The 25,831-nt window shown below is 49.3% G+C and overlaps 1 protein-coding gene across 3 annotated transcripts in view; it reads right to left on the reverse strand.

Moving 5' to 3' along the window:
* Positions 1–25,831, reverse strand: part of PCSK6 (proprotein convertase subtilisin/kexin type 6) — a 180,821-nt gene that overhangs the window by 124,312 nt on the left and 30,678 nt on the right. For all 3 annotated transcript variants that reach the window (XM_059180175.1, XM_059180173.1, XM_059180174.1), the window contains exon 2: positions 9,073–9,177. In XM_059180175.1, coding sequence (XP_059036158.1) covers positions 9,073–9,177 — 105 coding nt within the window. The remainder of the gene's footprint in view (positions 1–9,072; positions 9,178–25,831) is intronic.

A 25,831-nucleotide genomic window follows, 5' to 3' on the forward strand; every position in this document is an offset into this window, starting at 1 on the left:
TCGAGCCCCACATTGGGCTCTCTGCTCAGCAGGAAGCCTGCTTCCTCTCTCTCTCTCTGCCTACTTGTGATCTCTGTCAAATAAATAAATAAAATCTTTAAAAATAATAATAATAAATAAATAGAAAACACAATTCAGAGGAGAAAGTGCAACTGAGTCTTAATGACCACCCCATGACCTTGACTGATTTTTTTCTGTGGAAGATCAGCCATAAGTGATTTGGGGCAAGAACAACGTTTGCCAAATGCCACATCTGGCCCAAACACAAGTCACCTCTCTTAGCACACCAGTATCAGCCTGCAAAAAACATCCTGATTTCTTCCCAAGTCCTATTTTGAAGGTAGAACTTCACGCTGACCCTCTTCCTTTTATGTTTTTCTTGGTATGTTTCTTGCTGAACATACAGCATATTGATCATAGAAAGTTATTTACTCTGGGGAAGAGAATTCTAGGCATGCAGACGGCTTCATCATCTTCTCCAGTTTATGTGAAAAGCAATGCTTTCTTCTGCCAGGCATGCCAACCCCCCATCCTTCTTCTTGAAGTCAAATTAAAATTAGGCCCCTGGTGAATGCCATTCTGTAGATAAGGTAAAATGCAAAGAAGGGTGTAAAGAGGTAACATCAATGAGCAGGATCCCAGTAGATGGCCTGCAGGTGTCACGGGTCATCGATGCTACTGAACTATGAAACTATCCAAGCGGCATTCTGGCAGGTGTGCCTTGGGCAACCCTGGTCATGTTTTCTTCCCTGTGGGCCACAGACCTGTTGCCGGACCAGAAGCTGGGCATAGCACAGCAGTCATGGGCTCAACAAGTGACAAAGGGCTTGTTTTGTAGCTTTCTCCCATAAGCCAATGACCCCCATGAGAGCATGAAAGCCCAGTTCCATTCCACCCAAAGCTTCCATGTGCTCATGTCCTGCTGCAAAGCCCTCATGGCTCATGGGGGCCCCACTATGGCTTCAGAAGCCTCAGGAAGTTGGCAGGAGCTAGAAAGTCCTAGAAGGAGGCTCCAGAGTCTTTGCCCTGATATGGAGCTAAGACAACAAAGACCATTCACAGAGACCCTTGTCCCCACATCTTCTCAGGTCCCCACTACCTCCAGGAGGAAGAGCACACATTTGAATCAAGCTGCTCAACTGCCTTGACATGCCCCCGGGATGCTCCGTTCACTGAGAGTTAATTCTCTGTGGGTTCAACGTTCCATGCACGGTTGTATCCAGAGCGTGAGAGACAGCTCCTGCCAGCTCTCTTTTTTCTTTCTCCCTTAGCATCATCAAAGAGAAGGGCAACTTCTTCTGTAATTGCTGAAGGACAGGGAATTGCCTCTGCTGTTTGCTTGTGAGTAAGCCAGCCCTGACTGCCAACCAGGAAATAGCTGTGGAGGAAGTCAGGGGCCAGACCCCCGAGGGCCCAAGTGCCACCAAATCCTAAGACCTCCTCCAGGAGAGGATAAGCTCACCAGAAGGAATGTAGACGATAACCCTCCGTCTCACTCCACCTGTGGGAGGCTTGGCAGCCTGCCTGGGCTTCAGCTTCCAAGCTGTGAAGTCAGGGGGTAAGATCAGCCCATTTCCCAATGCAGGTTGGACCGACTTTCAATCAGGAAGCCAACCCATTGGGTGGGGAATTGAAAGAAAGAAAAATAATACTCCCCAACCAGTGCAAATCATCTTACAGCTTGCAAGATGGCCTGTCTTAGGACAGGCAATGGTTAATGCACACATGAAATGAGCCAGGGGGCTAGGCGGGGGCCTTCTTCCTCTGGTCTAAGGTCCCTCAAGAATGGAAGAATAGGCAAAAGTCCCAGGAAGCCCCCAGAAACTATAGGCAAAGTGGTGTGGACATGAGCACATGATTTCTGCCCCCACCCCCTTCTGGAGAGAGAGAGAGAGAGAGAGAGAGAGAGAGAATCTAGAAATTTCATCAGGTTTTCAAATGGACCTGTAATTCCAAAATGGGTATGAACCACTGAATTCAGCTAGACTCACGGAATAGAAAGTGGATCAGGCCTTTTCATGTGAGGAATGGAGAAGTGCAGTCACACTTATGTTCCTGGGGGGTGGCAGGGAGAGGAACCAGGCCTGCAAGCAAGCAATGACTGGACAGCCTCATTACAGCCTGTCCCGGTGAGATACCCGAGCCCCCCTCAGAGTATCACTTGGGGCAGAGTGGGGAGGGATGCTAGGCTGGTCTGGCTGTGGCTTATCTGAAGACCCAGGAACCAAAGTAGTAGATGAGGGAGAAGAGAAGGAAGATGATCCAACAAAATAAAGGGTATCTTGACTCAGCACAGAACCCCACCTCCTCTCCCTTCCCACATCACAGAGGCCAACTGGGCCCTAGCCCCAAATCCGCTTGCTCGCCACAACAGAGCTGAAACGACGTGTAGGGTATCTCCAACCCTTGCCATCCAAGCTGAACCACATGGACACAGCTGTTTCACGAGGGAGAGAGAGGACACTACTCATTCTGCCCATTTTGGAGACGGGAAAATATAAGAGTACTTTGGGAAACTGACTCGCCTCATTCTCTTGTTAGTTAGTTCTTACTCTGCTGGAAGGGAAGAGCAGGTAGCCCTCAGTATCACTTGTCTCTGCTCACGGACAACAGGTCAGGTGGCCAGAGCCTAGTGCCCCTCTCCTCCCCACCCCCCAGTGTTCACTAAGTCGATACCAGTGACCACATCCAGCGTCCGGCTGGACCGTCACTACTGTCATCACTGTAGGCTTTAGCCATACAAGATACAGTGTGATTCATTCTTCCAGGCCCTTTTTCAGGTTTTTGACATCATGTTATGAAGGCAGGCCATGATTCACTTCTGATGTTTTTACGTAAAAAGACGGGAATAAGCAAATGATAACAGATACAACTGGATTATGTGAACCTACTCTGTGCGACTGAGTTATGTTTCAATGAACGTTGACTAAGTGTCTGTCTACTATTTCCTGGGTATTCTGCTAGATTCACAAACAACTGAGATGTGGCCTTGGCCCTCGAGAACGTTATGGTCTGCTGGCAAGAGATGGGCTCACGTGCTTCTCTCTGTAAACTCCTCCACCTCAGGCCAGATTACCTTCCCATCATCTCTCCTAAGGGTCTGGAAAACTGCGCACTCTCCCCAGCCTCGTGCTCCTGGCGCCCCGGGGAACCATCTGCAGCTCCCGCCAACCCGGCTCTGTCGCATACCAGATCCCAGACGCACTAAACCACTCATCACTCCCACCAAACACTGCCATGTGCTCCTGTGTGCTCCCACCTGGGCCTGCGACCTTGGCACAACTTCCAGAATGGCCAGGAAACAGATGTTTATGGGAGCAAAAGGGAGGAGGCCGTGGTCAAGTAAATCTAATAGCTGCAGAGCAGGACAGGTTTCTTTCCTGTTCTTGTGTGTACTGGGAGCTGCCTCGGAGAGGGGGACGACACAATTTCTCCTACATCCATGGGACCACTAAGCCCTTCGAGATGGCACACTGCCCATGACCACCGGCAGCTTGGAAGGAATGCCAGACTTGGAGCCCCCACCTAGACCCTCTCTGGCCCCACCCCTGCGACGCTCAAGGGTCAGACTGGGATCAGAGTGGTGAGATAAATAGACACAACCCCTCCACTCCTGGAACCCAGTGAGGAAATCTCACAAGTCAAGAATATAAACATATAATGGTAGGGAGGGCAAGTCAAGTCTGAGGGCGCTGAGCTGACTTCTGGTGGCCGGCACATAGGAGCTGAGGTGAGAGAGGAAGAGACATAGGGAAGAAAGGCAGTCTGGAGGGAGAAAGAGCCAATGCCATGTGAGGAGGGCTAGAAAGGCCAGTGTGGCTGACGTCTGGTGGAGGAAGAAGGATCTGGGACCAACCTCTCAAGGGCCAGTGGCAGCGTCCCATATGGGTCACGGGATCTCTTAGGAGGGTGGCGTGCAGACTGGTGAGAGGCAAGGAAGCCCATGGCGGGCCAGTGAGGAGGGCAGGGCAGGGCAGTGGTCCAGGTGAGAGAGGGCAGGGGTGCATGGGGCAACGTGGGTCAAGGGCAGCACGGAGTTGTACTGGAGGTGGGACACATGTGATGCGAGGGAGGCTGCTGTCTTTCTGAGACAGAGGCGGGGTCAGAGGTGGTCAGCCAGGCTGGGGAACGCACGGACTTTGAGATGTCTGTGAGGCATCTAGGCAGAAGCATCAAACGTGCTAATGAAATAATAAAGCTCTATCTTTTAAAGTATTTTTTTAAATGACCGTTTTTACCAATTCAGAGTAGCCATTCCACTCGACCCAGCTGGGTTATCAGGAAAATTATGAAGACAGCTGCAGTTTTCTCCTGCCCCCAGATGGACAAATCCAGGGGACCCTGGGAGGCGGCCCTCTCCTGCCCCCAACCCCCAGCCATGAGTTCATTGACCCTGAGAGCAACTTGGTCACTTACTGTCTGCGTGCTTGAATGTGCCAGGAACTTTTTGTTTGCACTTCGAATGGTTCTAGCACACCAGATAAAATTCCATCTGTGGTTAATGGAAAGATCTGCTTAAACGTTGCATCACTGCTGGAAAGAAACCTGAGCTTTGATTAAACTCTGGGGGCAAAGTTCCATCCTACAAAACAGAATGCCTACTCTGGCCCTGGAAACCGTTTCCAACTTCAGAGCTTCAAGCACTGACACAGGCCTCCAACTGAAGTCTCCCACAACCCCCAGAAAGAGGCATGGAGGGCCTGCTTGATAACATCTTTATCCTTCCCTTTCCGTCATCAGTCTGGCTGAGAACGGAAAGGAAGGGAAAGGCTGAACCACCGTCATCACACTAAAATGTAAGGGTTGGAAGAGGCAGCCAGCCACACCAAACTATAAGCCAGCTTGGAACAAAATCAGAACGAGTAATTTAAAAAAAATTTGTGAGCCCTAGCAGCCATTGGCCGATGCCTCTGTAACATCTACCCTTCTCCAGACTTTTGGCAAAAGAACAAGTTGAAAACAAATGCTTTCAGTTTGCTTAAATGACAGCCCCTGGAAAAACCCACGGACTGATACTGCACACGGACAACAGTCGGGCTCTTCTCCCAAGGAGATCCACAAAGCGCTTGGAGCCAAATGGCCCTTTTCAAGGGAGGTTAGAAAAAAAACATCAAGCAAAGGTAATTAAGAACGTAAAGAAAATAGAATATGACAGCACCATTCTGGGACAGGATCTGCGCAAAAATTAAAAAAAAAAAAAAAAGATGCTTAGTGAGTGTGTGCATCTGCACACGGGCACACGTGCATGAGCAGCGGGACAGAGTCTCCAGTATTGCCTCCCCCGCTCGTGTTTTGTTTTGTTCAATATTAACAAATGTACGCTCCATCCACTCTTTCATGAGGTAGGGATGGATTGTAAATTCTATCCCTTATCAAAGCACTTTTTCTACAATAGGGACTGGAGCTAATTATAGTAAAATACCATCTGCATTCGATTGCACCGTACTCGAAGCTCTGTAACATTCATTTCCAGTTTGGTCATTCAGACCCAATGGCGACTTCGCATTCCAGTGTCTCTGAATAACATTAACTCATCTCGTCCTTTCCTTAAAAATACTAATCACAGCCTCTCCAAATGCCTAGGTGTCGCAGAAATGTCTCGCTGAGGTAGGAAAGCGTTCTGGAGGGCTGCGAGAAAAATCGACATGAAGCACTTGTGTGAAACGGGTAATTTGGCCCCGATATTTCATCAGAAGGACAAGACCGAGTAAGTATTAGTTAGTCCGACTGACGGCTAATTGATCTGGTTTGTATTCAACTAGACTGACTTTAAACGGGGGTATTTCGCTTGCGATTCTGAATTCATAATTGGTTCAGATGTCTCTCTCTGCTTTCCTGCGGCTACAAATTTAATTAGCACTGCGAGAAGGCAGCAGCCAATCACACGCAAGTCACAGGCGGGTCCCCACTCTGCAGACTGTTTACCTTTTCTCTCTTTCTTCTAGAGTGGCACGAAGCTTTGAGAGCAGCCCCGCCAGGAGCTTAGTAAGGTCTTGTATAAAAATGACTTGTATTTGGGAAAACTTAACAGCCACAGCCTTTGCTAAGGGAAAGTCTATCCTTCTCCTCCCTTCAAGGACACAGCGGATCGCTGGGAATGGTTTGCCCTCCGTCCCAAACAGAATGGAATACTCTGGGACCGCCTCAAAGGAACAAGCCAGGCACCTTAGATACTGCCTCCAACCCTCTGCTGCCTGATTCCCATGCCCTGCTCCGCGGCGGGCTTGCCCAGGGCAGAGGCCAGCTGGGTGGGCATCTCTGCCTCCCCTGGGGCCCAGGGCCTGGTATCCAGCATGGGCACAATTAATACTTGGGGAAGGAAAGGAAGTGCAGTCAAGTTGAATACCTTTAAATGTTTTTTGTTTTTTCGATTTTCTTATTTATTTGCTAGAGAGGAAGAGGGAGAAACAGACTCCCTGCTGAGTAGAGAGCCCGACATAGGCTCAACCTGAGCCGAAAGAAGATGCTTAACCCACTGAGCCACCCAGGTGCCCCTGAGTTTTTGTTTTTTTTTGCTTTTTTTCCCTTAAAGATTTATTTATTTATTTATTTAGAGAGAAAGTGAGTGAGCGTGGAGGGGGAGGGGCAGAGGGAGAGAGAGAATCTCAAGCAGACTCTACGCTGAGTGTGGAGCCCTGCAAGGGACTCGATCTCACGACCCTCAAGAATTGGACACTTAACTCACTGAGCCACGTCGGTGCTCCAGATACCTTTAAAAGATTTAAAATTCAGTCGCTTAAAAAAAAACAACAGGTCCTGTTTCAACTCTGCTGTGGTTCTAACCATGGAGGAACAGCTTAATTCTCAGAACACCCTGTGGGAAAGGGGCCAAGAAATGCACTGCCCCATTGTCTTCTCGTTGCATCCTTCCATGGGGGGGACAGGGGCACCCCCCTTCAGATGGCTTGCCCTTCGTTGTAACTATCTGTGCAGTCACGACTTAACAACTCTGAAGACCTGGGATGAAGAACAAGCATGTCATCCTCAGAAGACGGAGCGCATTGCTTGCGTGGACGTGAAACTGTGGAGGGTCTGCCAGCAGCTCCCTTCCCAGCTCAGAAGTTTCTTGATGCTTTGACAGAGGCTGCTGCTGTGAATCTCAGCACTACCCCCACCCCCCACCGCCACCTCGCAACTGCCAAGAATCCATGTTTCTTTGGTGACCAAGCACACAGTACCCTTCCACTCAGTTTTACACCAGCGGAAGCATTGGGTCTGCTCAGCCTTCTCCGGTTGCCCCATTCTGTCAGAGTCAGCAACTACGATCTGGCTCTGCTTCCCAGAGGGAAAAAATTATACCAGCCCCTTTGAAAAACATTCCTTCCAGTTCCATGGTGTGAACGCACGTAGGTATAATCATAGCCCCCTAGGACCAGGTGAGCTGAGGTACATAAAAATGCTCCAGCACACAGTAATCCCTCAATAAACATCAGACTCTTTTCCCAGCTAGGAAGAAGTAAGGGGATTAGCATAATGCTTTGTATCTATTTCCTTCTATCTATCCATCTATCCATTCATCCACCTGCCTATAAAATCAATTCAGAAATATATACAAGACACGCCTGCCTGTCACAGCCCAGTTACACGAACGAGCTCCACGAGGACCACCTTCTCACGTGCTCGAAATCAGATCACCACAAAGTGACACTCTGGAGAAGGGTGTTTCAGGTGCTGTGCTCAGGGATAAACCGTCTCTCCAGCTGCCCACCCCCAGCCCTCAGCTCAGCCACTACAAAAGGAGCCCACGACCGTCCACGAGGGTAGCCTGGGACGACACCAAGAACTCATTTCTCCATGGAAACTTTATTACAAATATTCTGTGGGAAAAAAGAAATAGTATCATGTGTCGGCTTGGAAGCCCAAAGTAACATTTAGCAGCACATTGCTTTTCAGAGATGGTGATTTCCATGTTTGAAAACTATGATGTACCAATGGCCTCATTTCTTTGTTGGGGCTGCTACTACTTCTCTTGCGAACTTCACCTTCCCTCCTAGCACTCATCACCCTAGGACAGATCACATATTTTTCTACTTCCTGCTTCATTTTCTGTCAGCCTGATCACCTGCTCCAAAGGCACCAACTAGGGCCACAGCCTGACCCGTGGCTGTTTATCCCAATGTCACCTGCTGAATGAAAGGAAGTCCTCCAAAGCTAACTCGACCATCTTGAATTTTTTTTTTAATTTTTTTTAAGATTTTATTTATTTATTTGACAGAGAGAGATCACAAGTAGGCAGAGAGGCAGGCAGAGAGAGAGAGGAGGAAGCAGGCTCCCTGCTGAGCAGAGAGCCCGATGTGGGACTCGATCCCAGGACCCTGAGATCATGACCTGAGCAGAAGGCAGCGGCTTAACCCACTGAGCCACCCAGGCGCCCCCATCTTGAATTTTTAAGCTTCCATTTCCAGAGGATCTGATCTGCTGGCTGGCACTTGTGGAACACTAGTATCAACCCTATGCAGAGAGGACATACTGTACTTAATGACCCAATAAACATGGATTCTATGAAAACAAATTGTTAGCCTCTTTGAAAATTATATTTGCTCTAATCTCAAAGATCACACACGTTTTTTAGGGGAAAACAGTTATATTTACTGCCCGAGTTTTTAAATTCATGGTAACCATTAAGACACAGGCTATGACAACCACAAAAACATCCATCGGCCCAATCTCTAATTTCATTAATAAAATACTAGGTTCGGTTGCCTAGTCTTTGTGCTCTGCTGGGTCATATTCATATACTTATCTCCTCTGATTACTCTGTGTTTTGTTGATTTTTTTAAAGATTTAAAATATCAATAGATCTATACCCATTTGATTGTTGCCTTGAACTGAAGTCCAGAGTCGAAATCTCCGGTTGGACAAGAAGCCAGATCTTTCAAGCATTCAGACAGTCTAATGTGTTGCTGCACATCTGTCTTGCTTTATTCAAAGCAGATAAGAGAAACTAACGACTATGTAGCATCACGTTAAAAATCAAGACTTAGTTATTTTTAGAACCATAGACCCAAACAAAAAGCAAACAACATTCCAGGCCTTAGGAAAGGGTCCTGTCCGGGGAGCCAAGATCTGTACCTGGGGGTCCATTCTGAGGAAGGTATGAGGGCCTCTGCTACTCAAGGTCGATCTTTTAAAGGTTTTGCTGTGAAAAAAATGGTAGTAATCTTCCAGGTTTCCAATCTGCAAAACAAGAAGCAGGATATTATCAGTTAATAGTCTTTTTAAAAATTTTTTTAATGTTTTTAAAAGCTTTTAATTATTTATTTAAAAGAGAGCACATGAGCAGGGTGTGGGGTAGCAGGGGAGGGAGAAGCAGCCTCCTTGCTGAGCAGAAAGCTGATGCAGAGCTCAACCCCAGGTCCCTGAGATCATGACCTGAGCCAATGGTAGACACTTAATCAGCTGAGCCACTCAGGTGCCCCTAATTAATACAGTCTTATAACCAGCTTCAAAAATCCTCCATCCCACAAAAATCTTCCCCTTCTCTGGGTGACTCATTCTGCTCCCAAAGAAAACATATGCTCCATTATGTTTCCCCACTCATCTCTTTGGCCTATACTCAGTGTTTACAAACACAAAGGTGGATTTAGATAACCCCTTTTGGGATAAACAATGCAGGGCAGTATTTCCAATGAAGTACACACTTTTCCAAGTCCTATGGTGAGTTCATAGCGTTTAAAATGTGTACTTTCTTGGCCAAGGTTTGTAGACAAGAATTAATGTTCATTTAGGGTCAAGCATCCCTGAAGTAGCTAAGTTAGTGTCAAGTCAAGCCTGCACCAAAATACTCATTTATAAACAAACTCCGTCCTCCCCACCCCACGGGTAAACTGAAATATCTAAGAATGAACGGTTGCTCCCAAGCGCAACGGGAGCCAAAGGAAACACGCGGGTCCATCTGCATGGGGATTGTGAAAAGGTCAGATGAGAACATCCAAACCCCCAGGGTGTCCCAATTTTCTGCCAGGGGTGGTTTGCCGAGACAGATTCCAGCTTGAGGGCTGGACAGAACCAAGAGAAGCAATGGATGTGGCCTTCAGGACAGCCGGGCCCTCGTGCCTCAGTGACCCTTGAGTCTCAGGACATTGTTCTTGGAAGACCTGTTCTTTTTTGGGCTTACCCTTGTTGTTGGAACTAGCCTGTTGGTCACCGTCCTTGAAAGCAGAGCTTTTTAAACGAGGCTGGACGGAACATTACACAGACTTCCGAGTTGCCTTTCTCAGCCTAAGCCATCCTAGTTTCTTTTCCAGATTCTGGTCAAAGGGCAAATTTCGGGCAATTTGTACTCTAGAGTGGCACATACGTGGTGCTTCTGAGATGAACCTGGTTCAAACCTGTCCTCCCCCAACCTTCACCAGCACTGGCCATGTGAGCTTGGGTAAAGGCATTCGTCCCCCTTGAATCTTGACTCCTGCTGTGTAAAATGGGGATGAAACAGCCTAACCACTGGAGTTTAGAATCACTAAAGTCTGCGCATCTCACAAGCACCCTTGGCTATACCCGCCCCACTCAAGCCACTGTGTCTGCTGCAACCTGATCCCATGAGGGTTGACCAGCCCGGGGAGAGACCCGGAGGGATGTGGATGCTCTGAGTGGCCATTTCCACATCTTTCCACAAGGCCAGAGTCCTCCAGCACTTCCGCCCTCATTTCCAGCCCTCCCGGGCAGCCTGGCTCCCTCTTGTTCCCAAGTGGCAGAAGATAGCCCTTTGTCCTTGAAATAAAAATCCTCTTTTTACACTTAAGTTTGCTCCCATGTGTTCCTGTCACTTACGACTATGGAACATGGAACACTATGACTGTCGTGAGGATTAAATAGGTTATCATCTCCATTGTACCTAGAACCTGGTGGGTCTCAACCAGCGCTGGCTGGTATGGGGAGCTGGGTGGGAATCTCTGGCTGGCTCTTCTCCATGGCAACTGGAGACTGGGACCAGCCAAATCTGCATCTGCATTCCAACTTGAACCCCTCCTGCGGAATGACCTGGGCATAAGACCCTCTCAGGGTCTTAGTTTCCTCGTGAAAACAGTAACTACTGCCTTGAAGGGTTGTTCTAAGACTTCAATGACATAAATCTAGAAAGTGCTAGCAGACTGCCCAGCAGGTAGCAAGTGTTCAGTAAATGGTTTTCCCGCAATGCACGTTCTCATTTCGTTTTCTACCTCGAGGCATTTTTTTTCGGTGATCATAAACATCATGATTTTGGCCCTGTTTGGCACAAAAGCACTTCTATTTCTCCTACAGATAATTCACCTCACTCACTTCTTCAACCAAGTTAATTGCCATATATGTCCAAGGCTCCTCCTCATGCACGCCAGAGCTGTGATTTAGAACCAGAAGCAATAATGGAGTCTTACCTTCGAGCTGTATTTAATCAGCCTGTTTGCTTCTAAGCTGCCTCCATCCCTGGGAAATGTTTCACAACTTCTGGTCTTTTAACTCCAGGCATTCAAGTCAATTCCCATTCAGGGAAGTGGAGAAACTCAGGGGTGAATCAAATTTGCTGGCAAAGGGATGGATGGCTTGCAGAGCTGCTGACCCTAAGCAAAGCCCTCTCGGGGCAGCACCTGGCCTTCGGGCAACGGGGCCAGACCAGAGGCAGCCAACTCCGAGGCTAGCCAGCTCCCTGCCTCTGAGCCACTGTGACCACCCTTAGCAACGGCTCCAAGGGTCTGAGCTAACGGGAGCCGTTCTGCTTGAGCAATCCTTTGGAAGGAGAGATGCTCCCCCCATATTACTGACCAGCCCAAGTGGCAGCAGTGACCAAGGCCACATCTGTTTGAAAACTTATGTCCAGCCCAACATGGGGGCTGAGGGTCTGGGAAGGACCACTCCCAATGCAGAGAAAAAGGGGATGCCAGCCAAGGCTGTCCTCCTGCCCCTACAAAGCTAGCCGCAGAAGAAAGTGGACTGTGTTTCAGAAAAAGAAAAAAAAAAAGGCAAGTGGGTCAGGACATTGGGTGCTCATAAATCTGAAAGCAGCTGAGGGGTCCCTCTCTGATTCTGGGTGCCTCTGTCCACCCTCTGGGTCCTTACAGAGCATGGTTGAGGGAGTGGGGAACAGCCATATTCCTTCCTCACAACCAAAGACTCAAGGTCAGATAGTGTAATTCAAGGCCGTGTGGGACAGTAAGTGTCACCTGTTACTGGGATTATCATGAGGGGAGGAAGAAGAGCCCAGATCCTCAGAAGGGAATCTTGACACCGTGAGAGCCTTCACTCCCTAGGGCGCGTGCCCTGTCTGCAGACCAGATTAACGCGATGCCCCCAAGGTAGGGCTACAAGTGTCCTCCCAAAGCCTGTAGAGATGCTGTGGTTAATAAAATACCAATTCATTCGGAGTACAGAGCGGAAGCCCATGGGCCAAATCTGGTCTACCTTCTATTTATCTTATTTTGGGGGGGCAGTAAAATACACATTCCGTTGACCACGTTTTAACAATTTTTAAGCATGCAGGCAGCTGAGTGCTGCTGAGTACGTCCACAGGGGGTGTGGCCACCATCACCATCGGTCTCCAGAACTTTCTCATCTTCCCAGACTGAACCGGCACCCATGTCACTAACTCTTAATTCCCGCTCCCCGCCATTCTAATTTCTAATAGCTTGAGACAGCTCGTACGAGTAGAGCCGTCTGAGCTTTTGTGACCGGCTTATTTCCCTAAATGTGATATGCTCAAGGCTCATGACAAGGCTCATGACATTTGTCATTCTTTTATTTTATTTTATTTTATTTTAATTTTATTTTATTTTTATTTTATTTATTTGACAGAGAGACAGAAAAAGAGGGAACAAAAGAAGGGGGTTGCAAGAGGGAAAAGCAGGCTTCTTGATGAGCAGGGAGCCCGATGCGGGGCTTGATCCCAGGAACCTGGGATCATGACTGGAGCCGAAGGCAGATGCTTAATGACTAAGCCACCCAGGTGTCCCCTTTTTCCTTTTTAAGGCTGACTAATATTCCCTTGTCTGGGTGCACCACATTCTGCATATCCGTTTCATCCATTAATGGGCACATGGATTGCTTCCTCCCTTCGGCTATCATGAATAATGCTGCTATGAATATCGGCATGCAAAGATGTGTTCGTGACCCTGCTTTCAATACTTTGGGCCATATATACGCCTTGTGTTTTTAATCAGTCAAACTTCACTGGAGCACAGCCACACCCATTCACTGACCCACTGCCCGTGACCACTATCATATTAAGATGGCAGAATTGTGGAGTAGCTACCGAGACCCTCTGGCCCCCAGGCATAAAACATTTCACACGGAGACTTTACAGAAAAAGTCTGCCAACCTATGATCTAGAGCATTTGCTGCTGGGCATATTTTGGGAGTCCAGTAAAGGCTCTGATGATGAGCATGGCTTCTCCATAGGTGGGGGACCACCTGGCCACATGCTGAGGGGCTCTGCTTAGACACACAGGCACAGCTGCTGTCCCCCTACCAGCAGCACCTCATTTGGTCACTGAGCTGACCTTTCTCCAGGTACCCTCCTTGTCTGATGACCCAGGAGGTCTCTCTCATCTGTCTGACTCACGTTCTACTGCCCTCTGCCATGGCCCTCCCCTGGCATAGGGCAGGGGTCAGGAATATGAGGTTTTCATCTCAGGCAGAAGGTCAGAAAGGATCAAGGGGTGACACAGCAGGAGATGGGTGCACCTGACTGCCCAGCGAAAGTCATCTCGGCTTGGCTGATGCAGCATTTACCGTATAGCTGTTTCTTCCTCCCTCCTCCTCCCCATCCCATCGAAGTCCTTCTCTGGTCCTCAGCTCCCCTGCCACAGCAGGGTTGACCCCAAGGCTGCCCCTCCCAACTCGGAGAGTTGCTCCTTAAGATTTCTGGGTGCCTACAGGAGCTAAGAGGACAGGATGGCTGGGAAGCCCCCATTTTCCCAACCAAGCACGAATCAGGCCTGACCCTGCTGAGCTGCCGGAATCAGATGAGATCGGGCACATTCAGGATGGGGGGGTTGTGGACTGGAAAGCCCCCCCTCTCGAGCAGGGTCACTGGGGACATGGTCACCGGCCTGGTTCAACATGAAGGACACCTGATTGTTCTGTGGCCCTGACCTACAGATAAGGGTATGGGAAAGAACCACGGGCACGGCTCCATTTTACAGATGGAAAAACAGGCCCAGGGAATGAAGCCCAATCATTATCCTCAATAACCAGCAATTTCCCCTCGCAGCCCATAGATCGGTAAGTGAACAGATCTGAAACCAAATGACCTCAAGATACACAAACTGGGGTTTAGAACAATTACAACACTTCCGATACACCTTCAAGGGTCAAAATGGCAAAAGCGAGAATCCTAAGAATGAACAGAAAAATAGGGGCAGCATAGACTTTTTTTTTTTTAAATTTTATTTATTTATTGGACAGAGAGAGAGATCACAAGTAGGCAGAGAGGCAGGTAGAGAGAGAGGGGGAAGCAGGATCCCTGCTGAGCAGAGAGCCCGATGTGGGGCTCGATCCCAGGACCCTGAGATCATGACCTGAGCCGAAGGCAGAAGCTTTAACCCACTGAGCCACCCAGGTGCCCCAGCACAAACTTTTTTTAATCCAAGGTAATCTCCTCAGTGAGGGAATATCCTTATTTTGATTTGATTTCTGCACTGGGAGTCTGTAGCTCATCTTCTCGTCTTGGCAGGCCTGGCCATCCCACGCTGCCAAGCCGTGCTATGGCCCAGGGCAGTGTTTATGCCAGAACTTCCACGCTCCCGTGATCACCGCTAACGTGCTCTGTGATCAAATCCTGAGCCAGGATGGAAGCAGGCTGCCTTGATGAACACGGAGTGCAGGGGCTCCCAAGGAATATCACTGTTTGAGGGCCCTGGCAGACCCCCCTTCGTTCCCCAACTTGAGAACGGAAGAGAAACTCTTCCCCCAGCATCCTAGGCTCAGCTCTGAGCCCTTCCAGACCCTCAACCGGCTCTCCATCAATGAAGATGATCTCTAGTCGACAAGGGGTCTTTTCTATTTTCCAAGGCATAACATAAAATTTCCATAAGTGCCTTTTCTCTTCCTTGTCCGTGTATTTTCACGATGCCTTAATTAGAGCCAGTCCCTGAGTGCCCCATCCAAGAAAATGATAGTCTGCTGAATATGGAACGCTCATGTCTCTTTACTCAACAGTGATATGTAATTATACACATTAGTTGATAAAATTGGTAACATCATTAAAACATCATTAAAAACCCTGCTAAATGTTCTGGGCCAGAACACTGCAAGAAATGAGATCAAAGAACCCACAGCGACAAGAGTGGAGCATGGTGTGCTCACTTCGGCAGCTCATATACTAAAAAAAAAGAGTGGAGCATGGTTTCTCCTAGCAGGGTACTCCATTAGACTTAAAAAATAAATCTAGATAATGTATGCATACGGTACAAAATATGGACAACACAAAGGTGCAGAGAGTTCGCAGGGAACGGCAAGTCTCCCTCCTTCTCCTGCCTCCCAGCCACTGGGGGTCCCCGACTTTTACCGGGTGTCCCCCGGCTCACAGCAGGAGCTGCTGACCCTGCTGAGCGCTCCCTGCGTCCCAGGCAGGAAGCTCACAGTTTCGATGCATTCCCCTGTTTGATTCTCACAACAGCCCTATGCCGTAGATGCTGTAATTATCCTCACCTTGCATTTGGGGAAACTGAGGCACCACGTGGTTAAGGAAGACCGCATCTTTGAAAGTAGCACCGTCAGAACTGAGCTCAGAGTTCACACTCACAACCATCACCCCTTTGCCTCTTGACACATTTCCGGCAGCAGTGGCCATGGGGGACCCACTTGCCTTGGTTCTCATTCCTAGCAGCAGGTTTGTTCACACAGGGCCAAACAATTCAACCAGCGTCCACTGTCCTTCATTTCAAGGACATGGAATTTCAAAGACATTTCAAGGAATATTATATTCCAGGCATGTATCCATCCTGTTACGCCCATACGTGAGTGTAAGTGTGCATACATACATGTGGATATGTGTGCTTATGTATTTCTACAGGCATTTTTAAAAAGATTTTATTTATTTATTTGACAGAGATCACAAGTAGGCAGAGAGGCAGGCAGAGAGAGAGGGAAGCAGGCTCCCTGCTGAGCAGAGAGCCCGAAGTGGGGCTCGATCCCAGGGCCCTGGTATCGTGACCTGAGCTGAAGGCAGAGGCTTTAACCGACTGAACCACCCCAGTGCTCCTCTATGAGCATTTATATATTTGAATGTGAGTCCATGTATATATGTATTCAAATATGTGCACACATATGCATGTACATGTATGTGAATATGAGTGTGTACATACGTATGTATCCAGGTGTGTGTGTGTGTGTGTGTACGTATATGGATGTAGGAGTGTGTATGCTTGTGTATGGGTATACAATTGTGTGGGTGTGTGTATGTAAGATTCCCCAGTAAACGGCTCTGAAACACAACAATGAAAGTCTTCGGTTTTCCCACAGCCCTTACAGCCACGTGGACTTCCGAGCCCACTGCTAACTGCCCTAATTCAGAAGTCCTGGGTCTGGGTCTGTGGCCACCACCTTGGTCAGAATCAGCTGACAGCCTGAGCACAGCAGCCGAGGCCCAGCCCCCTGCCTGTCCCCATCTCCCCACCAGATGAAGTTTCCAGTTCTCGGGGTTCCATCTGCCGCTGCACACAGCAGGAGCTGTGTGAGACACGGGGAGACACGGGGATGTAGCCAAGGACTACAAGGACACGTCCAAGGACTGTGTCAAACCCTTTTCCAGAAGGCCTCGCCTCCCTTGCCCGGCCAATCCCCACCGGCCTTCCAGACTCGGCGGAGCGCCGGCTCCTCTGCAAAGCCGGTCCCACCCACATGGGTCCCGAGCACCTGCGCTCTATAGTCTGAGTGCTTGGGGGCCCAGGCCCAGATCCTGGCCATCTTCATCTCCTTGCTCCTGGCAGGGTGTGAGGAGGGCAGCCCCAGTGATGTGCGGGTCCCAGATGACTCGATGAGAGCAGCCACCCTGGGCTCAGGGTCTTCTGTCCCACCCCACCCCGGCTGCCACCTCCTTCCAGATCTGCTCCTCCTCCCGAGGAGTCCCTTATCTTGCTGAATGGCATCATTTCCTCCATGTGTGTCCAGGACCACCGAGCCCTCTGCAGGTAACCTGTTGAAAGGTTCTCAAGCCTGGCTGAACGCCATTGCCCTACTTGGGCCATGTACATACGTTACCCATTGCCCTAGGTCCCTGGCGTCTGACTCTCTTCCTCCCCATTACACTGCCATTCCCAGCCCAGTTCTGCCTCCTCTCAGTGGAGGAAGCCTCGGTCCTTCACGGGGCAAATAAAGATCTCCACCCCTGGGCCACGCTGCCTCTCTGGCCACAGGCTGGGCCCTGCTGGCATCACCTCTGTCCTGCTGTAAGGGACTCTGCTGTCACCTGCTGTTTCACACCTCTGAGCTGGCTTCTCCCAGCCCCTTCACACTCTTCACACATCAGAGGATGTTTTCAACCATCCTCTGAGCTATTGCTGCCTCCAGGAAGCCCTCCTAGGCCTCCCAGGCTCAGGCCTTCCCTGGTTGCAGAAGGTTGTCCACCTTCCCTCCATCCCTCCCCTGTAAGCTCTCAAAGGCAGTTTTGTCTATAAAACCTCAGAACGCTGGCAATGTCAGGAGGGTGGCAGGAACTAAAAAAATGTTCGGTGAAATTAACAGACTTCAAGTGACACTGGAAGGACACACACATCTTCCCCTTTCCCCCTACATACAGTTGTCCACCGTGGCCCTGGGGCCAACTAAGATCCCATGCCTCCCAGCCATGAGACTGCTGTCTTGTCATTAGGGCTCTCTCTAGCCCCCCTCCCAGGACAGTCCTGAGGCTGTGAGTCAGGCAGACCATCTACCAGCTGTGTGACCTGGGCCGGGCCTCCTCTAAGCTCCCACAGGTACAGGCAGAGAGGGGCGGGCCATGCAGGACTCTGCACTCCATCCAAGTGGCCTGCCCCCTTCATTCATGGCGAGCTAACTGGCCTCAGAGAGGAAGCCTCTCGAGGACTACAGGTGTGATGAGGGTAAACATCTTGCAAAGCCAAACAAGGAAGGGGCAGAAGCCAAGTGTCATGGGGGAGAGGCCTGGGTTGGGGATGTTTACAGGAAGAGCTTCTCGTGTCCTGTTTTCTTTTCTTTCCCCTGTAAATCTGAGTGTATCTAGCTTCAAATCACCGCTTAGAGAGGGCAGGTGTGAGGTCCGAGGGATCTGCAGTCGCCGGCAGCGAGGAGAGGCACGCTGCCTTCTTGAAGAGAAGAACAACCTATGACCGTCATTCTTTGCAGCTCCTAAGGCATGCTGTAGAGCCCCATCTAATATATTACATTTGATCTGCAGCAAGTCACTGAAGAGCACGCCAAATCCACCCCAAATGACATCGGATTATTCCGAAGCTCCACCCGCCCACTCGGCCCTCCAGTGAACGTGACCTCAGACGCAGGTGCAGTTCCCTAAGTCCTCAAGTCAGCAAGCTGGGCTGGGGGGTGGGGGGTTGGCTAAGTGCGTGCTTTGGTCAGTGCACAAAAATGCCACCCCACCTCCCCAGGCTCCCACGGTTAAATCCGCCTCTCGGGAACAGCTGATAAGCCACCACGAGATGTCACAATTCAAGGTCTCAGAAATGAATGGGCTGCAGAGGAGATTTCTGACTTTGCAAAAAGGACAAAAAAAAAACAAAAAAAAGCAAAACAACAACAAAAAAACCTCTTCACTTTATCACTCCCAAAGCCTGCCCTTGGCTGGAAACAGATGTTCCAAGCCCCGTCCTCTTGCCACTGCCACGTGCCGGCTTCTGGCGCTGCTGGGCTTCCCGGCCAGAATCTTCTGGGGGAGCCTTTGGCTTTGGGGAGAAGGGTCTATGTTTCAAAGACACAGGCGTCAGAGTTCAGTTATATAATATTACTGATCTCCCTTGGTCTACTTAAGGAAAAGGTAACTAATGAGAGCCTATAAAAACCTACACATGAAATTAACTCTGCCTTGCTCTGGTGACTCCTACCTGAGGAAAGTTATAAATATAGATGGCCACTGAGCCTATGTTTAGCCCTGAGTTACCTGGTATTTATAATTAAGGAAGTCCGGAGAGGGAGAATGAACATTTTGTTGTTATTTTTTAAGCATTAAAACAAAACAAAACAAAACAAAAAAAAGCCTGCTTCCCATTTCAGTCACATAATACACATAGCGACATTTTGTTACTGCAATAATTACAATTCTGACCCAAGTTAAGATTGTTGCACAATTTCCCAGTCACCTAAAATTGCTTTCTTCAACACACATGCACGCAGATCCTGCAATTAAGCCGCTCAACTTCCTACAAATTCCTGAAAAATCATTAATTTTTACTTAGCAACCTTCATTTATTCTCTTCCCTAAAGTTGCCAAATGAAACAGTCTGGCCTCCTATGAGAAAGTCAGATTTATACACCTCAACCTCTACCTGTAGCATCCACAAAGAGCCATCTGAAAAACTCTGCAATCTTGACTCTGAAGATCTTCTTTTTAAACCATTTCCTAGTTAAAGGTTTCTTTACAGCTGTCTGGAATTAGTCATTTTACCAGATTTCTGAGCCCAACCCTCCTTTTGTATTTATTTTTTGCTTCATTTTGACTGAAAAATAGAAAGTCAGATTCCTGCTCCTAAAAAAAATTCAATCCTAAAGCCATGAGGGGCACAGTATAGCTTCGGGTGCGTGTGGGGAAGGCATGGAGAGAGACTTGGGGTGGCCCAGAGCGAGGGTTGGAGGAGGAGGGAAGGTGTCCACGCTGGGAGGGGGCAGCCCAGGCTGGGTGTCAGAGCCCAAGTTGGAGAGAAGCACATCTACACGGTGAGATGTAGGCAGAACACATGTGTCCTGGTTACCCACCAGGAGAAGGATCAAATACAGTTAACACACTGGGGCAATGAGAGCATTTTCTCACTCTTGGAGAAGAAAACTGGAAAGAACTCCATGGTGTGGGATTGGAATTGAATAGCCATGTGAATTTAGTTTTCAAGCTAGATAGACAGACAGACAGACACATGCCCATCTCTCCTTGCTGGACAGGCCTGGAGCAGCAAACAGCCCCCAACAGCAGTGAACACACCCAGAGCCCGGGTCTTGGCTTCTAAATACCATTTTGTCCTAAAAGGAACTGGGGCTTTATGGAGAAACAGCAGACTCAAGAGTCAGGGCAAGGAAAGTGCTAGAAGAATCTCTAGTACCATGTTTTGGCAAGAGAACGAGAAACAGGTCAAAGAACTCTGGAGATGTATCCCCAGTATGCAGGAGCCAAACTTGAAAGGTATCCACAGGCCAAACCAGGGACGAGCTGAGAATCAAAATAAATAATCGCTCTGGTAGGTTACAGCCCAAGAATAAAATAGGAAACCATGAGTCCGTACAGATTCACTGAACAACAAAACCCAAGCTTTATACGAATTGGCTATTTTTACATAGTCTCAAAGTACCTCTCCGCAAAATATTTACTGATCTATAAAGGGGAAAAGAGAAACCTGACAGGCGGACAAAGCCCCTTAACCGGGTGATCAGCAAGCACGCCACCAGCAACGAGGCAAACTGAAATGGGGGCCGTGGGGTCGGACACGGTGGACCAAAGTGCAGAACCCAGACGTCACCATGAGCCAACAGCAGACAAATCCCCAATGGAGGGAACTTCCGCGATATAACTGGCCTGACCCTGGCAAGTGTCAAGGTCACAAAAGTCAAGAGAACGTTGAGGAACCCTTCTAGACCCTGAGACAATTAGGAACAGTGCTGCGTGAAGCCATCCTGGAGCCTGAGGCCAAGGAAAAGTCAGTAATGCTGAGCCCAGCTTTCTTTAAATTTTTGACTTTTTGCTCACTGCAGATTTTATTAATTTCAAGTTTTAAAACATTGCATTAAAATGTTATTTACCTTGACTACTGAATTTTCTTCTGGCATCCATCCCTTAGGCTTTGTGCCGCAGGTGAGTACCTGCCCCCTCCTTACCCTGGGCCTGACCCCACGATAGAGCCCTGACAGCTGTGTGTAACCCATGACTCCAAACGGGACCCTTTCCTTTGAAGATCACTGTTGGGCAGTTGGCAATAGTGATGGAGGCATGAGGTACCATCCACAAGCTCCTGGCTTCCACGGTGTCACAGCTCTGTAGAGACCAACCCTGTTTGTGAAGAGGGATGAGGGGTGACGTGGTCAGCTCAGTGATGTACTCTCCAGTGGGGGTGTAGACTACACTCCCCGCTCTTTCTGAGAACTTGTGATTAAGGGATCTTTTAAAAAGAATATTTTAATCGCAATATAAGGAAACTAGAACACCCCCCCACACACCTGCTCCCAAATAAAGCCTAAAGAACTTAGAGTCTAGAATTGAAGATAAAAGCTGAGTGACTTCAACAACCGTCTCTTCGGTGAGCTGGTCCTTGGAACCAGGCCTTCCTCCCTCCCATGAGAGGAGAACCCATCCGGCCCACAACTAGTTTGCAAAAGAGACAAGAGGCCATTGGGGTTTATTTCCGGGGAAGATGACCACTGGGGTTGGGAGGCTGCTTGAGGCCTGGCTCTGCCCCCCTGGGCTGCCCTCTACGTGTCCGGGGCCCAGCTCCTCACCCCAGCCGCCAAGGTTGCTCTCCACCACCTGTGTGGCAATCTGATAGTGAGGACAGGCTCGTGCCATGTGTCCTTGCAGCCTGCTAACTGCTCTGTGACGTGTTTGGTCTCCAGTTGGGAGAGGTACTCTCCATGCCCACAGGACCCAGGCAGGGACCCCATGACAGGGAGGAGGTAGGTAGGTGGAAACTCAGGGGACCCAGTTCTGCCAGATCTCCTGAATACTTCTAGAGAAGCTAATACTCGAATTCTACAAGAGCTCTCCCAAGTTTTTAATATCGAAAATTAATTTCAAAACGTTAACACCACTGGGCAGCCTTACAGGCTGCAGGGATCCCGTGGTCCCTGCAATAGAGAGACCCAGACCTCTGGCCCAGACTTCCCTCACTCTAGGAGGCCTGCTGCTTACTTTTGTGTTTCTGAGTATGTGAGACATAAGGGCATGGCCTTACTGTCAGAAAGTCTCACCTAGAAAATGCACCAGGGTCATGCTCAGATTTGCTCTTAGCAAAAAGCATTGTGGCTTGTGAATGGAGCAAAGGATGCCTGTGACCTTCAGCACCAACGGTCATGACCAGCACACCTGGCACTGCTTACACCAAAGACCCAAAAGCAAAGTGACACTAAGCACCCAAGAAAACCAGCTGGAGTACCTCTGGGCATCTCCAGAAAGAGAGGCCAGCACTGGGCTGTCATTTGGGGCTGCTTAACTGAGGAAGGTCAGAAGGCTACATGGGGGGTGGGGGAGGTCGGGGGTGGGGGGTAGGTGGAGAGAAAGGATTTTTGTCCTTATGAAAAATACGTTTAAAATTCAAACTTTAATATCTAAAACACTCTCACTGGAGAGAAGTTATCCTCAGGGAAATTAAAAAGGATTTTAGAGAAATTAATCTTCAAATTTTTCCCTTTAAAAATAAATAGCTCCTATACCCCAAAGAAGTACAAGCAAGGACTTGAATAGATATTGGTACACCCTTGTGTGTGTCAGCACTGTTCCCCGTTGTCAGGAGGAGGAAGCAGTCCAAGTGTCCATCAATGGATAAATGTGGTCTGTGCAGACAATGGAGTATTATTCAGCCTCAGAAAGCAAGAAGTTTTGACTCCTGTAACAGTATGTGTGAACCTTCAGGACATCATGCTCGGGGAAACAAGCCTGTCACCAAAGAACAAATAGCATATGATTGCACTTTGATGAGGCACCTAGGGTGGTCAAGTTCATAAAGGTGGAAAGAAGAACGGTGGTTGCCAGCAGCTAAGAGAGGAGGAATGGGGAGCTGGTGTTCAGTGGACAGAGTTTCGGTTCAGGAGGACGAGAAAGTTCCGGACACGGACAGTAGTGTGGACTACAAGAATGTGTTGAACGACACCAAACTCTACACGTAAAAATGGTAAGATGGCAAATTTTATTATGACTCTTTCACCGCAGTAAAATTAGATCTCTTCCACACTCTCTCCCCACCGCTCCTAAAAGTGACTCCTCTCCTGTGTCACGTGGGGTCCTGGGGACCTCAGCCCCAGTGACAGAGGCATCTGGAGGCGCACGAAGGAGAGCGTGCAGCCAGCCCCAAGGGCCGGAGAACAGACAGAAGAGGACAGCAAGGCTGCCCAGCTGTAATCACTAACTACTCTGGGCTCCAAGCAGCTCAACCCCCTTCCGTGTCTCTCTCTAGTATGTGATTTCCCTTCCAGGGGAAAAGGATACCGGGGAGGAGATAACGATGCTCTTGGAGACAGGCCAAGTTCACCTGACCCCATCACCCCAGCTTCCTTTTCTCCAGATGTCCATCCCCGGGGATGGCCTTGAAAGTTTGCTGACAGGGCGCCTGGGTGGCTCAGTGGGTGAAAGCCTCTGCCTTGGCCTCAGGTCATGATTCCAGGGTCCTGGGATTGAGCCCTGCATCGGGCTCTCTGCTCAGCAGGAGGCCTGCTTCCTTCTCTCTGTCTGTCTGCCTCTCTGCCTACTTGTGATCTCTGTCAAATAAATAAATAAAATCTTTAAAAAAAAAAAAAAAAAAAAAGGAAGTCTGCTGACCAGACAGCCCCCTACCAACCCCTGAGGCTGACCTCTTGGGGGGCTTGCCCTCCCGAGACAGGCAACTGACGTTACATGAAGGTACGGAAAACTCTCGTCCGACCGCATTAGTGCTTGAGCTCAGTGATGCCAATTAAAAACAGACGTACGGGGAAACATGCTCTGTCATTTGGCTTCTGTGACTCAACCCCAAGCCAGTGATTAAAAACGAAGAAGCTCCTGATGAGGCAGGCAGCTGTCATAACGTCATCAAAACCCAGCTTGAGGGCCACCCTTTCCCAGCTGCAAAGCACACCCTGGTTTGTAAACTCTAAACAGGGCTCGGTGCCATCCCTTTCAGGATTCGCCTTCTCACGGGGGCATGGTGGGACTTTTTGTGCAAGCCACCGTGCTAAGGACTCACGGGACCCAGATGGCTGCCCGTCTCTGGTCCCTCGTGGGCTCCCAGCGTCTCCTCTCTCAAGGGAGGGGTTGCATCCGCTTTTCTCTCCCTTTCATGCTAACATTAGGATTTATGGAATGTTTGGCAGTAAAAAAAAATTTTGATAGAACTTCTGCATTCAAAGTAAAACTCCAGCCGCGCTAATTCAGAGGTGAGGGAGGAGTCATTGCAGGAAGGAGCGGAGGAGAACACACCGCCAGGCCGCCCTCTCACCTCCGAACACGATTCACTGGGACAGTGTCTTGTGAACAAGGGACGGACAAATACCCACGCACCCCTGGTGGCCAGCTCCTCAGCAGGACCCTGCTGGGTATTTACTCCTAGTGATGCCTACTCACCCCTTCATTCTCAGCAAGTGTCTGACCGCCTTCCCGCACCAGGCACCATTCTAGATATGGGGCGGGATCCAAGAGGGCTTACCTACCCTGCAGGACCTGCCTCCAGGAGAGAGGCCCAGAGGAGGGAGTCCCGTAGGGCAAGGGGAGGGAGACCCAAAGGAAGCCCTTCTGTCCAGCTAGTGTTCGAATGGTAAACGGAGTAATGACCTGCGCAAACCCATCCCAAGATAGAAACCCACACCTGCCTTCTGAGAGGCTGGTGTCCTGCTGGTGGAGCATTTTCTACCCGGCTTTCGAGCAAAGATGGGGCCAGGTAGAGAGAGGAGGCACACACTGGGAAAGGACGGCAGGCCAAGCTGGGAGAGGCAAAGGGACTTCAGTCATCCCCTTGCATGGACTACAGGGGACACTCTGATGGGACTCCAAGTTGCCCTCTGGGGCCTCATAGTCAGGCAGCCCAGATCTGAATGGCAGCTCCTCTGTTTGATTGAAAAGAGGCTCTGGGCAAGGCCCTTAATTCCTCTGCCCCTTTCATTCCCTTTCCCTGCAACGGGTATTAACGGTCCCACCTCCACGATTGTCAGGAAGGTAAACGGGGCTGGCACGTGGCGAGAAGTCACGCAGGTCACTCTTTTCACATCATCTCTTAAAGAAAAGAACGTAAAGTGCATCTCACCTGCCCCAAAGCCACCTGCAAAGTCAATTCAGGAACAAATCCCATTTGCCCTTTGATTCTAATTAAAAAAAAAAAAAAAAAAAAAGTGGACTTTTTTTTTTTTTAATCAGTGGTTCCCATGGGGAAAATAAGGTCACCTAGACAGAAGCCAAAAGGTCAGCATGAATGGTACCACCGTGCTGGCCAGGCCTGTGCCCGCAGAGCATGTGGGAACAGGAGCTGTGTTGTGGACCCCCAGGGACGGGTACACCGGAGGGGAGGGCCCTTAAGCATCCTGGAGAGTGATATTCTCCCACATCTGCCAGTCTAGGGTTTTTCCGTTCTCTGAACTCACTTTTCTCTCTCTCCCCTTTCCCTCCTCTCAACGGTTACAAAATACAGCTGCCAATAAATGATTGATTCCAGGCTGACACATTTTGTAGGTTCTAGACGTTTGAGTCTATAAAACGAATTCCATGTCTTATGTCATCACTCAGGTCTGCAAAGATAAATTCACTTCAAGTGGGAGACGTGCTCATTAGGCACCGTGAGATTCTGTCTGATTTATGGTCACCGCTTACTAACGCTGAGAACTGGTACTTCTAACGCGTACCGTCACCTACAGATACTCTGATGACACAGCCTCTTGATGGGGGAGGCTGGATCCACCTATTTTGGGGGGCGACTCGCAACCCCATGGCTGCACACCTGCTCTCAGAGGGCTTAGTTGTTGTTCGTCATGAGCTGGGTGATCAGTGAGGACCTGACAGGGCTGGGCCGCTGTC

This window comes from Mustela lutreola, chromosome 7 (assembly GCF_030435805.1).
Source record: "Mustela lutreola isolate mMusLut2 chromosome 7, mMusLut2.pri, whole genome shotgun sequence".
Classification (NCBI taxonomy): domain Eukaryota; kingdom Metazoa; phylum Chordata; class Mammalia; order Carnivora; family Mustelidae; genus Mustela; species Mustela lutreola.